The following is a 16,845-nucleotide window of genomic DNA, read 5'->3' on the forward strand; positions in this document are numbered from 1 at the left end:
AAATATAACAATTTTATAATTATATATATATATTTATATACATATATTGCTTTGTTACAGAAGTGTAGTGTATTACAATATGTACAAAAGTTACTATTCGCGTACTTAATAAATAAAAAAGCAATGTGCTGTAAAGTGCACATTCAACAATATTATAGTAAGTCTTTGTCAGCTTATTTAAAAGTCGTATAAGGTGCATAAAGTAATATGTTCAATATGAACTTTTTTTTAGAATTTTCATAGTCTCATGTATTCTATCTTCATCTTGTGCATTGAAATGCATATGTTGGACCCAAATAACGTTGATGCCAGGACAGAGTGGAGACTGTTAGATATAGAAAAGTCGAACTTTGCTTGTGGAGATCAGTAAATCATCATCAAAGAATTTTGTCTCTATTACCACATTCCCACTAGAATCAAATTAGAAACGAATTAAACAAATATGTAATACCATGAAAAAGTCATTGTTAGAAAAATGATAAGAATATAATACTTTAACACATTGGCTGGCATCATTTGACTTTCCGGCGCAGCTTGGATTAAACTCTGCCACGTATTCGTGCTATTCGGTATAACGAAACCAAACTCGAAAAGCCATTCCTCCAAACATCGTCCTTTAAACAATATTTTCTGTTCTAACCTAAATCTTTCCATAGGCTCGGCCGAACTGAAATTAATCTCACGAGAAACAGCTCGACATTTTAAAATCTTTTTGGGTACTCTCGCTTCGTGTTCTACTTCAGGTACGGATCTTTAACAAAACATTTCACTATATGAATAAATAAGTATAACATTAGTATCAAAAACGTACACAGGCTATGTTATACTTACAAGTCTTCGTTTCCTTGCCATAATATTTTCCCGCTATCAGCATCTCGTAAATTCATCCAGTTTCTGTAATAACTTATTTAAGGAAACAATATAAATAAATAAATAAATAAATGATAATATTTTAAAATGTATACAATTTATACTTCTTTTTTCTTTTAACCAATAGAAGTATGTCTAAAATTATTAATTATTTGAGACTGAATTTGATCGATAAGGATACACTTGGAAACCCTTTAAAATATCTTCGCCTCGAGAAGGCATGATTAATTTCAAATTATCTTAATTACACTCGTTTTTATTACGCGGGTAAAGAAGCATACAATCGATCAGGCAACTATCGATTCCCAACAGTCTTAATTCGCATACAACAAATAAACTGGCTCGTGTATAATCGTAAGTACTCGGGTATTTTCGACAGAATTCTAACTCACACGAACGTATTTACACAGGTATCACTTATGAAGTCTTTATTATATCGTGCATTGTGCATTCTGTTAGTATAACTCTTATTGGTGGCGCCATTCACGGTGGCAGTTTGGTGGATTAACTACCTTCTGATAGTGCAGTCCTACCGACCCCACTACATAGTTTCATTCTAACTCCCTTTCAAGTCTCCAATCAGAGCAAGGTCCACGTGGTGAGACTCGAGCAATCGATGTTTCCAATTAGTTGTAGATCAGAAGAAACTTCAATCGTCCTATAACTAATTCCAAGTCAACAATTACATAGAGCTAATGAGAAGTAATGTTGGTATAAAATGGATTTTTTAAATAGTACATAGACAAAACAAATAAACTTTACAATCACGTATTCAAGAATCCTACTAAAAATCGATTTTCGCGCCGCGTGCCTCTGATGGCAAGCCAACTGAATGGATGCGTGAGAATAGTAAGACCGTAAGCACTCACTGTTTTCTCTCTTTTTTCGTTGATTGCGAAGGCAACATTGTCTCGCCAATAAATCCCTTGCTAACGGATCGAGATACGGCCTGAAGGTGTGTAAGAATTGGCTCATTATTGGTACATACTATGTGTGCGTATACATAGTCACAATTGATTGGACAATCACACGTGATATTCCATCTGCTGTGCCTTACTGGCTGACACTGTGGTGGTAGAACTATAATGGCTATCATGAATATCAAACTGCTAAATAGAATATCACGATGTGCACATTTTAATATTTCTAGATGTCAACACGTAAGCAAACTTAATTATTAATACAGTTTCGACAAGAAATCTATTGTATTAACAATATTATCAATCATTTCGAAAAATTCTACTTTATTGTTAGGTTATGCGTATTCCAAAAACGTATTTGCAATCTTTAAACCTAATACTCTACATTTCAGATGAAATACTCTAATAAAAGAGATGAAAACATAGAAATACCACGGAATGAAATAAAAGAATATTACAGTGCAAACGATCAAACCGTTAACGGGACTATATACGATGTTAAGCCGTTCAAATTCGTGTGCGAAGCTGGGAAACAATATACGTGGTGCCTGTGCGGTCGTAGTCATACACAACCCTTCTGTGACGGCACTCATAGAAGTATACATTTAAAAATTAAACAGAAGCCCATACGTTTTGTAGTAAAAGAAACCAAGGAGTATTGGTTGTGTAATTGTAAACAAACATCTAATAGACCTTTCTGTGATGGAACTCATATGAATGAAGAAATACAAAGCAAAGCGAAATAAATACAGTGTATAAATGGTAATTCTGTGCAAAGAGATAAACAAGTAACAAATAAAAACTTTCATGTAATAAGAGTATTGATTCATAAGCATTATTCAATAAAATTTTTATTACTAAAAACATGTTGAACTAACCTCCCTCTCTGTTCCTTAATGTATGCATAGATACTTTACTTTAAAGGGATAAAAAAATCGCCGATACGCACGTACGCACGTGCATATGGGCTGTATATCAGATTACACGTGACCGTGTATATCATTCGATTGGATATATTTACATCAAATCAAAAGATGTGAAATGCTGTGTACATACAATATATATCGACATGAATATACTATTTCTTGATATATAATAAAAATTCTATATATATATATATATATTAATAAATTTTAGTAGAGCAAAGATTGTACACGTTACACACATTCATCGAGGTTGTGTACGTGCACACGTACTTACAGAACCATCCACGTCCATTATGCACTTGTGGAAATGCGCCTTACTGCATCTTCGTGTTTATAGTAAGCGACTTCACAGCGCACGTGTTTAAATTTTAAACTCGTCTATTAATAACCTTAGCAACGGTTATTGCAAATAAGTATACTAAATAACCCACCTACGAAACTATTTTATATTTTATAAAAAACGTGACACAGACTTTATGTCTTCTGTTTGACTGCAAAATGAAATCAGCGTGAGTACTAAATCAACCTAAATACAAACTCTATTTGCCACAAAGTTTTGAAAGTTTAGAAAGATTATTTTAGCAATTAAGGAATTTTAATTTATATTTCTTTTCAAATTTCATGTCTAATCCGTAATTTTTGTGTTTATTAGAAATTCCAAACCACCTGTTACAACTCGTAAATGCACAAATCGCATGAACTGTGACAATGAAGTTCACAAAGAACCTGTTAAGGTTTTCTGCCGTTTGAGGCCAATGGTTCATCCCAATGATGTGTCCTGTATGAAGATCGTATCAGATACAACCTTGGTGATCACTCCGCCAGAATCAGTAACGAACAACCGTGTTATGAATAGAATTATTCAGACGTCTTTCAGCCGTGTCTTTTGTCCAAACGCATCTCAAAAAGATGTATTTGAATTAGTTGCTCTTCCATTAGTTGAGAATCTGATCAATGGTAGGAACAGTTTACTCTTTACATATGGAGTAACTGGTAGCGGTAAAACCTATACTATGTCAGGGAATCAGTATGATGCGGGCATCATGCCGAGATGTTTAAATGTTATTTTTAATAGCATAGCAAATTGTCAAGCAAAAAAGTATATTTTCAAACCAGATAAATTAAATGGATTTGATGTGCAATTGGAAATGGATGCTTCATTAGATAGACAAAATGAGCTCCAGAAGCTCAATGGTGATCAAAATGGGAAAACTCCTAGAATGTATGTTCACTTATTTAAACATATACTACGATTAATACTTTGTTATTTAATATTTTTAATTTGTAGGACTAAGACTGATAGCGAAGCAAATAATAATGAGAGTAGTCCCATTAAATCTGGTTTATCACAAACACTAATTGTTGATGAAGACAATGCATATGCTGTGTTTGTAACATATATAGAAGTTTATAATAATAGCGTGTATGATTTATTAGAAGATAACGAGAACAAAATAAAGTGAGTATAATCCTTAAAGTGATGTTGAAAATTTAATTTTGTTTATGATAAAGTCCGGGAAATTTAGGACTTTGCAGAGTAAAATTGTTCGAGAAGATGGGAACAGGAACATGTACGTTCATGGATGCACAGAGGTGGAGGTGAAAAGTTCACAAGAAGCTTTTGAAGTGTTCCAAAGAGGTCAACGTAAAAGACACATAGCATATACAGCCCTCAATGCTGAATCAAGTAGATCTCACAGTGTTTTCACTATAAGACTTGTACAGGTAATAATATACTAATTAATAATATACTACTAAAAAAAAATAAAATGTTATAATTCCATATTATCTTTCACTAGGCGCCATTAGATAAGAATGGAGAACAAATTGTACAGGATAAACGAGTCATTTGCATTAGTCAATTGTCGTTAGTAGATTTAGCTGGAAGCGAACGTACAAATCGTTCCAAGAATACTGGTCAACGACTTAGAGAAGCTGGTAAATATTATAATAGCAATAACACTTATTCTGTTATTCATATAATTGTATTATGTATTTTCTATTTATAAAAATAGGAAATATAAATAACTCATTGATGACTCTAAGAACATGTCTAGAAATGTTACGTGAAAATCAAATCCAGGGTATAAATAAGATAGTCCCATATAGAGAGTCCAAAGTGACCCATCTTTTTAAAAATTATTTTGATGGTGAAGGCACTGTTAGAATGATCGTTTGCGTTAATCCTAGAGTTGACGACTATGATGAATCTATAGTAAGTAATCATTTCACAACGAGATATAAGGTATGTTAATTGTGTACTAATTATAATTTTTTACTTCATACAGCAAGTCATGAAATTTGCCGAAGTCAGTCAGGAAGTGCAAGTGACGAATTCCACAAGTTCAAAATTAAATTTGGGATATACACCCGGTAGAAGACAAGCCAATAAAGTAGAAAATATATATCTATTTAAATTTAGTCAACTTCAACATCAACATATATTTTGTTTATTGTTTTTTTATTTCTAACGTAGATATTTAAAGAAGCAAAGAATAGATTAGAATCTGCTGGTAATCTAGCTGCTGGTGACTTGGAAGTTGACTTGGGTTTAGTATACAGGTACGTCGATAAAACATAATTAAATAACGAATACTACTTTGGTCCACCATCAAATTTCTTACAGTCTTGGGGGACCATTTCCAAACACAGACTTAACAAATCCACATAACGACGAAGTAATTACTACGCTAATGCGGTTCCTGGAGACGCGTATCCAAAAAAGGAATATCTTACAAGAGGATTTAAAGCAGAAACGTAATTATATGTTAATGCTGAATGAATTTTTAATTTTTTTGAAAACTAATGAAAGATTCATTTTTCTAGAAACTAACTTTAGGAATATGTTATTAAAAATGGAACGGGAAAACACGTCCCTTAGAATTGAGAACTCCTCGATAAAATTGACAAATGATCAACAGAAGAAGAAAGTAAGTATTTAAACAAATATGTAAAATTTCAAGTATAACAGTTGTATTGTTATAGTTATCTGCCTTGGAATCCCACATTTGCAAAATGGAAGGGCACATTGACACTCTCCTGTTTCGATTGAACAGCGCGAACGACATAATCAGACATATGAAAGAAGAAGTAATGTTTGTTTATCTTGTAATATTTATATTTTATTGTTTGACAAAGTAATGGTTTTTATCCACAGATGAAGAACAAAGATATGGCATTAAATCAACGTGCAATAGACAAGCAAAGAGTTAAAGAAAAATATAGTAATAAGATTCAAATCGAGACTGATAAAATGGGCAAGGAGCTAGAAAGTAAATTACGTCGGCAGCGTGAAATGCTTCAAGTAGACAATTATTATTTACAGTTGTATAACATAAAACTATTACTTTTTAAAGTATCAATATACACATTTTATATTTGTTTATTAGAGTCAAATGAAACAGAAGGATGAGAAATTGCAGCTAGTGAAACAGATACTACAAGATGATGACATTATTGTTGAAAAAGAAACTGAATCGAAGGAATCAATTCCATTAACAAAATTAAGTGATTCAGAAGTTCCTGGAACACCTAAAATTACTACTAGTACTACAACAGTATTAGAAGCTACGTCTTCTGTGCCGACTACCCCAAACATCTGTGTGAAGACTCCGTCCACCATTCAGGTTGAAGACCCCCACGATACCAAGCTTAGTACGACGGTAAGCATAGAGTATCCATCACCAGTGAAAAATATTATTACCTCCATCCTTTGACTTATGTAATTTGCAGGAAAGAATTCCAGTAGTGAATCTGCGATACAGACGATCACAAAGCGCTGAAAGATGGGTAGATCATCGGCCTTCTGGCTTGGTTCCAGTTGGAACTATTCTCCAACCGCTTCTACGACACAAGCGAAGCATAACACAATTGACTGATCCGAAAGATATAACAGATGGAGTATCCAGATATTGTCTCGTCGCACAGGAGCAAGATATTGATGGTGAACTGGAAACTAAACTGTACAAAGTTGGTATTAATAACGTTTTACAGAAATAATAAAAACACTAAATAACACCGTCCAATAAATTTTAATTTACAACTTTTTGCATATGTTCTTAGTAGGTCATTGCAATTTGAATATAAATTTGCACATTTTGTTTAAATTTGGTACAAGATCTGTGTGCAATGTTTTTCTAAAGTTATAAAATCCCTTATATTTTAGGGTGATATATTACCGACTAGCGGAGGAGGTGCCCAAGTGGTATTTAACGACATGGAACACTTGAAGCAAGTATCGCCTGTACCAAGAAGAAAACGCAGTAGTTACTTCAGTCCAGAAAAAAAAACTTCGTGCAATAATAACTGTATTCAAGAGGAAAATAATACGAAAAAACCTCGGGTTTAGGTTTATTCGTTAAATATCGCACACGTGATATGTCGTGAATCTAGATGAAGAAGACTTATACCACACGAAAAGATTAATTATTTAGTTTATATGTATGCAAAGACCAAAGTGACGAAGGGATGGTATTCTCTTCTACTTTTCTTTCCTTTTATGCAGTAACGAAAAGTACAAATCAGTTATAAGCTCATACAAATTGGTACTTAATATAGTTTTTGTTTCGTTTAATAAGGAAATATATATTTTTTGTTACCGAATTATTACTTTAGATGAAAGTATAATTAAATTGTTTATAATTCAAGGTGTATTGTTAGTTGATATGGGATACTTTTATCTTATAAAAGAACAAAACAATGTCTTCCGCACCTTATCATAAAGTAAGATTAAAGATATTCTTGTCTAAAATCTATTCGTTCTTCTTTTTTATTTATAATTGCGTGTAGTGATAAATGTTCATTTATTTCCTGTGGCTTATACAACACAGACTCCGTGAGTAATACAAACGTTAGGACAACAGAAGCCTGGATATGTATTGCCAACAGCAAAGTAGCGAATATATACATCGTTTCTACATATTGTAGTGAGAATTATAAAAATTTATGTCAAAAAATCATCAAAACCGATTATTTTCAATTTTTTTAACGCTTTAAGCAATAATACAAGTCAATCAACAATAAAAAAAATACATATATTCAAAAAATTGGTACCGCGTAGCAGTAAACTTGTATTCGTCAGAAATAGTTATAATATTTCATTTTCCTTCTTTTTTTATATCTTACAGATACTACAACATTACAGAAATTGAGCGTACTCTTGCAACTAATAATGTTATTGTATAGTTCAGAGTGTTCTCAGCAATAATGGGTTACATTACTTATCTCGATGCGTTGGCAATTTACAAAATCATATAAAGTATCGAGACTAGATGAATATCTTAACTAGTTAAAGTAATTGTTATATTATGATCAGCTTTTTTTAACAATGTCAAGTACCTACGCGCTGTCTAACAGGGCAACCAAGTAAATCGCGACAGTGAGGGAGAATGGTTCGTTCGCCATGTTTACGCCAGTCGTCAGGCTGCATCATTAGTTTTTTCTACAATAATGAATCCATTTCTTCTAGAACATGAATTAAGGAAACAAGTCCAACAGGACATACAATATCTGATTAGAATGCTCAACTGTACAATTAATAGCGGTAGCAAAGTTATGATGAACAATTAAATATCTCATATGTCTACAACTAAGAGAGTAATTTTGGAATGCTTCGATTATTCCTAAACGCGATACAATTGCTTATACCGAAAGGAACTGAAAGAACAGGTCACACCAAACAAGTTTAAATGATAAAAAGGCCAACAATGGGTCCGAAGATGCACTATACGGCATATCAATTGTAAGAATAGAGACGAAAAAGTAGCAACCGGTCCTTAAGCCTATTGTTGAACAATAAGGAATAATACATTGTTCCTTCAAGAGGTAATACAAACAACATTCCAATTTTCGACTATCAAACTTATATAGAAGATGACGGTAAGACGAAAAACACTATTTCTATAAATTTTCTTCCACCCTTATGACGAGTCGCTTAAAAATTTTGGACATAGATATAATCAAAATCCGGGATTATTGGAACCAATCCTGGATGTATGGTAATTCAAACCAGCCCTGATATAGTATATATTATAAACAAAATATTTGTTACATTATCACGATTGAAGGAGGTATTTGGATGGCTATTTTTGGATAGACCACCCTGTATAATATCCATTCCTGTGTGCAAAGGATAGGCTTAAAACGAGAAGCAAAGACTGCGTCGTCTAAGTTAGATATACATTGATGTTCATGCTCAGCATATGCTGAGATACTTTAGTAAATCTGCTAGAACCCAAACCCACACAGGATGTTTACTTACAGACAGTTAACCGACGTACCCCAGGTATTTGCTGACACAAATGATGACATATAGCAAGAATGAGACCTCCAGGGTCCTTGTTCAGCGAAGTTTCAAACAGAACGAACGAAAATGCTGATAGTTTTAAGCGTTGCAAAGAATACGCTCTGCGAAAATAATTGCTACCCTTCTGGTCATGATCCTGGATCACTCGACAGACATCAACAGGTTGAAGATTCAAGGAATGACAAGGAAGCTGAGAAGCTCACGTGCGAATTCTGCATCACCCATGGCAACACGGACCAGAAAACTGGTAACGCTGAAAAGGAGGGCATAATGTAACAACAAGTTATTTAAAAAATCGGATATCTTGTTTATTTAAAGATAATAGTGTTATGCGACGATGCATTCTCCCTTTTGCTTTGACCGCAAGTACAAACAAGACACGCGCGCGCGCGACCTTAGAATATTGTCCATTAGAAGCTAGTTGTTGCAAGACAAGTTCACCGAATAAAAAACTGTGAAGCTATAGTAAAATCGACCTGCATAGAAATTCTTAAGCGAGTTCTTGTGCAGCTGAAGTTGCGCTGTAAAATTAACGCATTGAGAACCGAATACAACCAGTCATTGACATTTCCCTTTTTGTGTATATAGTTGTGTGTATGTGCTGTGTACCGTCCGCTATGTTGGAAAATATCCCTGAGTATACTTAAGAGCGTTAGAAATAATATTCCACTTAATATTTTCTTTAACATTAAACGTTTTTATATGCTACCTTTAAATAAGCAGAAAATTTCATGGCAACATCGAAAGCTACAACACCTGCGAAATATCAGTCGTCACGCGCAAACAATCGCTTTGTAGCGATGATAGGACTAAATGTCGAGACACAATTCTCTAAATAATTATTGTCAGACTATTCACTCTTAACTAAAGCCATGTACCGTTATCAAACTATCGCGTCAATTTATAATACACATTTAAGGGAAAAAATACGTAATGTTCAGGAGAAGAACAACCAGGTGTCCCACCCTCAATGCGTTAAAATAAAATACATATGCCGTTCAGGTTTCTCTTAAATTCTAATAATCGAAACGCGGGCTAACTTTGAGCACTTTCAAGAGTGAAAGGAGACATAAATCGTGCATAATACATACGACTCGCTTTGTTCCCTGTAAATATACTTGATGAACTAAGCGAATCGATGATCTTAACACCGACTCGCGGTAACTGAAAACGACCGAGGAGGTGACATTTACAGACTTTTAACATTTACTCGTAATTCTTAAAGATTCAAGCTCTTATCACATACATACATACATACATATATATGTGTATATATATATATCCTATATATGTATATATATTTATATACACACACACATATACATATTGATACATACCGTAGTATCTTCTGCGCGTATTATAATATATATATTACTTCTCGTTTAATATATATATTATGTTTCTAACTCGAATATGTAAACATTCCAGATAATACCACAGACACTAGACCAGAAGCATTATTGATTCTTCTTTATGAAACCGGAGAGGCTCTTTACGGATAGGTGTAGGCTTCCTTTGTGGGATACTTCAAACGGATTTCGCTTGAGGTTATTATATATGTATGTGTAACATCAACATTAATTTTCAAATTTCCAGTAAACTAGTGTTACATGTTAATTACTGTAATCTTACCGTCGATCGACGATAATTAATCCAGCTTTTGTTATACATCATGTGTACCAACAATGACACATGACATAGGTAAGATTTTTTTCTGTCGTCATCGTCGATGATGCCAAAGTTTCATGTAACACAGCGGCTGTTTCGTTTTCTCGGATCACTTTGCTGTAAGCAAGCTGTGCGAATAACACCAACAAATACCGATGTGTCCATTTGAGTATATTGTTGAGTAACGTTTCATTTATGAAACAACCAAGAAACGCGACTAATTTCTCTGATATTTCTGCAGCTTTCACGTGTCTGTACACAAAATGCACTCAAACGTAATTAAAGCATAGACAGAACGAAATTCATGGGAACAGGATATCAAGAACCTAATGGTTCGGTAAGCGTGACTGTGGAAACGTAAGCAAAATACTGAGAGAATATGTCACTATTTATAAAAGGTAACAAACATTCCTCCGCGAAAATATTCTTGAAAGATCTTCTAGGGTCGGCGGGTTATAAAACTCATTTGTTACGTTTCTAATTCTGTTGTGAATGTCGTAAGGAATACTGAGACAACTCGACGGCAACGACATTACTGACGCACCGTGTGAAAAACACACACTTTTCGTGGTGAAACATCAACGTGCAAAGAACAAACCATTCAATGCACTAAACTTCTCCTTATACGTGAACGCAAGAACATCAATGATGTTTTGTCTCGATTAAAAACGACAATATCGTCACGATTTCCAAACGAGCGATCCAAATTTACAAGCATAGCAACAACGAACAACGAGCTTATTCTATAGCTTTGCTCATGAACTCTATAAATCGCTTGCCGTATTGTTCTGGATCACAGGTTGAAATACCATCGACGTTAGCACCATATTTCACTGTCTTAGCTGCCTTTGCTGCTTGTTTACGAACACCGTAATGAGTTAGTACATCTATTATGGCTAAAAAATAAATTTCCTTTGTAGGTGCACCTGAAACAACAGTTCAGTATTAGGGATTAAATTTAATAAGTATTTTTCTTAATAAAAATAATTATTACCTTCTTTACTAGGGATTGCATAAATATCTAATTGAGGAATTATTGCATCTTCATATTGTAAACTGGTGTCGCGGTTTAATGGAGCATGAGGTGATTCAGGTGGTGTTGCCATGCCAGCAACACCACACCAACCCCATAAACGGCTGAGGAATTAAATAAACATTAGAAATATTTAAAAAATCATTACATGAATACATTAAGTGATGCTCACTCTCCCATTGGACCTCGAGAATCTAGTCCGCTTCCAGACTCACTATCTTCTTCATCTTCATGATTTTCCTCTTCCTCCTCTCGCTCCGCACGCTCCCTGTTCTCTTGTTCAGCTCTTGCACAATCGTGTAAACCGAGTAACAAGGAATAATCCATTAAGTGCAATCGCGTCAGAAACTGTAGGATTAATTTATTACAAAACATAGTAAGATTATATTGTTCGACAGATATTCGCGTATACAGAAGAAGATTACTCACATCGACATCGGCAGTTAATGTCTCTATGAGTTTTCCTTTTGCTTCTTCGCCTATATAAATTTTCATCCCTTCTTTGACAAAGTCATTATCTTTATAAGTTGGTAGATCTTTCTCTTTCTCCTTATCAGATGCTTCGCGATCTACTGTTGAACCTTTCAAGTCAAATTTCTTGTGGGTTGTTAGGTGATTTGAGAATACGTTTCTTATAGCAACAACGTAGTGCTCGACTCCATCGACTGTTAGTCGATACATGCCAAGATATTGGGGCAACAATGTTTTCCCATGCCTTTCAACGATATACTGTAAATAATGTTGTTAGTCATGTCTGATGACATGTAAACTTATTTAAACAAATAATTCCTTCATACCGGATGATAATGTTTCAGAAATGAATGCATCCTTTCTACTTCTTCGCTTGTAAGAGTTTTAATAATAAACAATTTATCATAGGATTGATAAAATTTTGCACCACTTTTCCCTGAAGGATCATCCAATATTGGTTGTGATCTGAAATTAGAAAAAATACCAATTATTTATTTCAATTAGCAGTAACAGGATAACATACTTCTTTACAGGATAAAGCACTCATTGTTGCCACATCAAAGCACACTATTCTCATTTTGATAATTTTCTATGACACCAGTCCTTATTAGTCTTCTGAGCGATTACAATTCACATGCCAAACAAAACATAGACTTATTTTCCAGTTAAATACTACGCATAATGGTTTATTTATTAATTACTCACATAATACATTGTGTACTATAATGGAGTAAAAAAAACTGATACAAAACTATGTGAACAACGTCTGTCAATCACCTAAAATTCAAATAAAAAACGTCAAGTTAAAAGAAAAGCATGCTGGAATGTAATTTATGGTCTTTAATTTATGATATTTTGTAGTAATATATAATTAAATATACTGTTTGTGTTTGATAGGAGTTTTGTGAAATAATGTATGTGCTGTGGGTTTCTTGGAATTGATTCTTTGTCTTTAATAACGATATATCATGGAAATAAGTTAGCCACAAGCAACACACAGAAATTGAAAAATCAAGACTGGCTAACCTCAGACGCTTTGGTTTAAAACTGTAGGAACGCAGTGGTTTATTTAGGACTGGAATTTGTGAAAAAATGGGAGTAGCAGGAGAAAGAGTTATCGAAGGAGCAGTAGCAGAGCGGTGAACCAATTCACGAGCCTTCCCAGTCAAATCCAAATGCCTCTCTGTTTGTGAAGGATTAAATGCCCGACATCTAGCATTAAAATTTATCTATTACAGTTTACTGTCAGTAACTTCGTCCTCATACTTTCAAATGTAGAGTAAAGTTTTTGTTCATAATTTCCTCTATCACATTTAGAATAAGATTCTTTTCATATGGAAAATATGTTAGTCACAAAAGTTGAATATCTAGTAATACACTTCCGTTTGCATGCCTTGTAAAAAGAACATTGTATTACTGTAATGGTTGAATTTCCTTTAATTCATATTTTGACTATCATTTTAAAATTTAATTGCTTTTACAACATAGTAAAATTTTATTGAGACTTCAAACATCAGAAATGTACAAACACAAGTAATATGCACTTTCATTAATGAAAAAATGTTATTGATATCATGACAAGAAAATCCTTCTCATAACATTTTAATTCAAACTGATATCAAATAGCAAGATAAAACGTTTTATTTACAATTATTTTGCCTATGAGTCATTCTGCAGATTATCTCTCCTCAAGGTTGTATCAAGTAAAGCCTCTAAATCTGCAATGTTCTATAAATAAATAAATGTACTTTGTAGTGGGAAGAACTAAGAAACATTTATCAGATTTGATACATACACAGATACTTTACACGAGCACTATCATAATTTCTGACACAAAGCTTTCATATAACATAATACATATCTTGAACATGCAGTGCAACATAATAGTAAGGAAGGCATCTAAAAGTGTATTAAAAAATGTTTTCTTCTTCTTTGTGAAATGTATTGTAAAGAGAGGTCAAGTACATTTCTACTTTAGAGATACATTTAAACTAATATTTACAAATTAAATAAGTACATAAGAGACATGGACTATTAAATAAATTACCATTTACCTTGTCATAGATTCCTTATAGTCCAAATCATCTATACCAAATCTTTCTCTTAAGTTTCTGAATACTAACGGACAATACTCTTTAATTTTAAAGTGAGAGGGCATGTTCTCCCTAAAACAAAACAAAATTCTTATTATTTCCATTAAAAAAGAAAAGACTTCGAAAATGTTACTATATAATCTTTTGAAAATTTCAATATGTGCAGGAGTCATTCATTCTCAAATTTGGAAATAAAGTTGTGTGTTCTGTATTAACCACAACCTCGGATCACGAGGACCTTCATTGATTCTATTATTAAAAGCAGTGACCAACCTACTAATTCAGTATTTAAGTGGTATATTTAGAATAGACCGCCTCAGTGGTATGCTTTAAATTTACAATTTCTTCCTATATCAGACAAAACATTGGTCTTACAGTTACAGATCTTCAATGCATTCTAATTAGCCTCTCATTTGTATCCATTTTTTTATTATGTATCACTATAAATTTATAGCAATAATACTAGTATATACTACAGGACTCACTTGTTAAAAAGGTGATTATCCACTTTTAATTTGCTGTAGGCTCTGAAATCGTCTGGCAGGAGCATTACTGGTATGTTAACGTGACTAAGTTCATTTATCTGAAATGCGGAGAAACAAACTTTGTGTAGAGATAAATCAAAACTTTTACACAAATGTAATTCATACTTATTCTTAAACAGTAATGATGAAAATTTTGGTATATAAATCAAATTTATTTCATGCAGATATGAGACATATGCTCTAACTTATGTATATACTTATAGTACATAAGATTTACCATAATTAACCTGCATGTAATAAAATCATTCATCTGTATATATAAATGCCATCATCGTAAAATGAATATAAAAAATGTACTGTACATATAAATGCATATAGAATACAACTTCCCATGTATCAAATAATTTACCAAAGATAGTACAATTACATTTGTTTCCTTAAAGATTACTAATGGAGATATACTTTAATCAAATGTTACCATATTATTAAAAACTAAAAAGTCATTGATTATTGTAGTGACTAAAAAGTAAATAAAAACTGAAATATACATTAGTCTTAATCAGTATGAGTTATCCAGCTAATGAAATTTTGTCATATCACTGTAAAATATATTTACTATAATCATATAATTTGAAAAAAATCACTTCATCGGATACAATTAAATCGAGCAAGGTATCTTATTCATTAAAATAATGTTAATCGAATAACGGTCAGACCTGCCTCACTGTAATTATAATAGAATCACAACAAGGTCTTAAACGTAAATAACTGACGCGCACTATTTTGCAAAAACAGCGCACAAGGTGAACTATAAATCAGTCGGCGACCGATCCCTTCGCTGACAAAAACAAATTTGCGTCATAAGAACGTTCTAATAACGAATGTAAAATAAATCAGAAATACATTTGCTACCAGTAAGGGCGAAGGTGACCGAGTGACTCTCAAGTTACCAAGAAGTATTATCAGTAAAAAGTAATCGTAGAAACGCGTTGTGTTATGACGAAAAAAAAACTAACACCACACGTCCTGGTTCTATTAAGTTTCGCAATAGACGAAGAAAAATGGCATTTCGATGACGTACGATGCTGTCACGCTCAGAGACACTCTCGTACTCACCGTATGATTGACACCCCACATGAAAACACTGAGGAGAGGTTCGTTCGCACGGAACAGCTTAACCTTTTGATGTTTCACTCGAAAATGTTTCTTTTTGAGCTTGCTCAGCCCGCTGGACATTTGCGTTACGCTGGACATGGTTCTCACGTTCGGTGCTTCCCCGACGAACACCTTTTTCGTTGAACACCTTAGTTACGCGCGCTAGAAAAACCCAATGGAACCCTCTTCACACTGTCGTCATCGCGGAATCCCCTCGTGAGGGCTCTGACAAGCAGAAGAAAAAAAAAAGGTCGCGCAAGTCGAATTCGAGGTGACAATCGCCGCCGGCAGAGACACCGAAACGCACCCCACGGCGGTTGATTAGCGACTGAGGTGCTCCTTTTAAAAATGGCGAGGACAAGCATGTCCTACCTGCAACCGCAACAGCTATAGAAATTCTGCGGATATGCGAGTTGCGCCTTGGCACCGTTTCCAATTGCAACCAACAAATTTCACCCGTGGATTCGTCACAATCTCATCTTACACGTTACCATTTAATTATTCCGTCGAACCTTTAATCGAACTCTATTGTTAGGCCTGATACGTATATTCCCTCGAAATTTTTAGCGGAACCCCTTACCTACGCCTATGAACATTTCCCTTCGACAACTATTTCAAACCATTGATTACCACGTAGCCGTCAAGATTTGTGAGCCGATAGAAATCATTTTATGAATTCTTTAGTGTACGTTAAAACATTTACCTTGACTTTTTCAAGTTATACACGGTTTTTGCAGTTTAGTTGCTTAATGCGACTCACGATGCAGTGTCACTGCAGTATACCGGGTGTCCGTGTTATCAATTTCTGAGCACTTTTTAGTTGATGTGCAAATATATACTTATCTAATTTTTCAAATTTTTATCGATGTCACACATTGGTAATAAATTGTTATAAAAGACATATGTGTGATGTTGTACAA

At 33.8% G+C, this 16,845-nt stretch overlaps 4 protein-coding genes across 16 annotated transcripts; 2 read left to right on the top strand and 2 right to left on the bottom strand.

The window, feature by feature from the left end:
- Nucleotides 1-8: 8 nt before the first annotated feature.
- Prbp (Prenyl-binding protein) lies at nt 9-3,008 on the bottom strand. 4 transcript variants are annotated; one of them, XM_078179315.1, is made up of 6 exons: nt 2,991-3,008; nt 1,740-1,819; nt 1,383-1,534; nt 832-903; nt 494-751; nt 9-410 (listed from the first exon to the last, which is right to left on the bottom strand). In XM_078179315.1, the coding sequence occupies exons 4-6, from the start codon at nt 885-887 to the stop codon at nt 329-331; spliced, it is 396 nt and encodes a 131-aa protein (XP_078035441.1). In that variant the 5' UTR covers nt 888-903; nt 1,383-1,534; nt 1,740-1,819; nt 2,991-3,008; the 3' UTR covers nt 9-328. The 4 variants fall into 4 exon arrangements, with proteins under 4 accessions (XP_078035441.1, XP_078035438.1, XP_078035439.1 ...); XM_078179312.1 differs by having other exon boundaries at nt 832-894; nt 1,052-1,534; XM_078179313.1 differs by lacking the exon at nt 2,991-3,008 and adding an exon at nt 2,669-2,843 and having other exon boundaries at nt 832-894; nt 1,052-1,534.
- LOC144469262 (uncharacterized) lies at nt 1,673-2,645 on the top strand. Its single transcript, XM_078179317.1, has 2 exons — nt 1,673-2,030; nt 2,183-2,645. Exons 1-2 carry the CDS (start codon nt 1,956-1,958, stop codon nt 2,534-2,536), a joined length of 429 nt encoding a protein of 142 aa, XP_078035443.1. The 5' UTR covers nt 1,673-1,955; the 3' UTR covers nt 2,537-2,645.
- A 53-nt stretch (nt 3,009-3,061) lies between the features above and the next one.
- Nucleotides 3,062-7,470, top strand: LOC144469255 (kinesin-like protein KIF23). Of its 4 annotated transcripts, XM_078179293.1 has the most exons (15): nt 3,062-3,225; nt 3,369-3,938; nt 4,005-4,175; nt 4,243-4,441; nt 4,516-4,654; nt 4,732-4,931; nt 5,005-5,109; nt 5,193-5,278; nt 5,343-5,473; nt 5,543-5,646; nt 5,702-5,806; nt 5,874-6,020; nt 6,106-6,378; nt 6,449-6,685; nt 6,882-7,470. In XM_078179293.1, exons 1-15 carry the CDS (start codon nt 3,215-3,217, stop codon nt 7,062-7,064), a joined length of 2,661 nt encoding a protein of 886 aa, XP_078035419.1. In that variant the 5' UTR covers nt 3,062-3,214; the 3' UTR covers nt 7,065-7,470. The 4 variants fall into 4 exon arrangements, with proteins under 4 accessions (XP_078035419.1, XP_078035418.1, XP_078035417.1 ...); XM_078179292.1 differs by having other exon boundaries at nt 3,369-4,175; XM_078179291.1 differs by having other exon boundaries at nt 5,343-5,646.
- Nucleotides 7,471-7,501: 31 nt separating this feature from the next.
- Nucleotides 7,502-16,704, bottom strand: Pip4k (phosphatidylinositol 5-phosphate 4-kinase). 7 transcript variants are annotated; one of them, XM_078179306.1, is made up of 11 exons: nt 16,629-16,704; nt 15,887-16,087; nt 14,771-14,868; nt 14,247-14,357; nt 13,219-13,404; nt 12,519-12,657; nt 12,151-12,450; nt 11,894-12,069; nt 11,683-11,825; nt 11,468-11,614; nt 7,502-9,273 (listed from the first exon to the last, which is right to left on the bottom strand). In XM_078179306.1, the coding sequence occupies exons 2-11, from the start codon at nt 16,022-16,024 to the stop codon at nt 9,176-9,178; spliced, it is 1,536 nt and encodes a 511-aa protein (XP_078035432.1). In that variant the 5' UTR covers nt 16,025-16,087; nt 16,629-16,704; the 3' UTR covers nt 7,502-9,175. The 7 variants fall into 7 exon arrangements, 6 of the variants coding, with proteins under 6 accessions (XP_078035432.1, XP_078035431.1, XP_078035430.1 ...); XM_078179305.1 differs by having other exon boundaries at nt 15,887-16,150; nt 16,629-16,646; XM_078179304.1 differs by lacking the exon at nt 16,629-16,704 and adding an exon at nt 16,233-16,415 and having other exon boundaries at nt 15,887-16,150.
- Between the last annotated feature and the right edge of the window lie 141 nt (nt 16,705-16,845).

Source organism: Augochlora pura, chromosome 4 (assembly GCF_028453695.1).
Source record: "Augochlora pura isolate Apur16 chromosome 4, APUR_v2.2.1, whole genome shotgun sequence".
In the NCBI taxonomy this organism is placed as follows: domain Eukaryota; kingdom Metazoa; phylum Arthropoda; class Insecta; order Hymenoptera; family Halictidae; genus Augochlora; species Augochlora pura.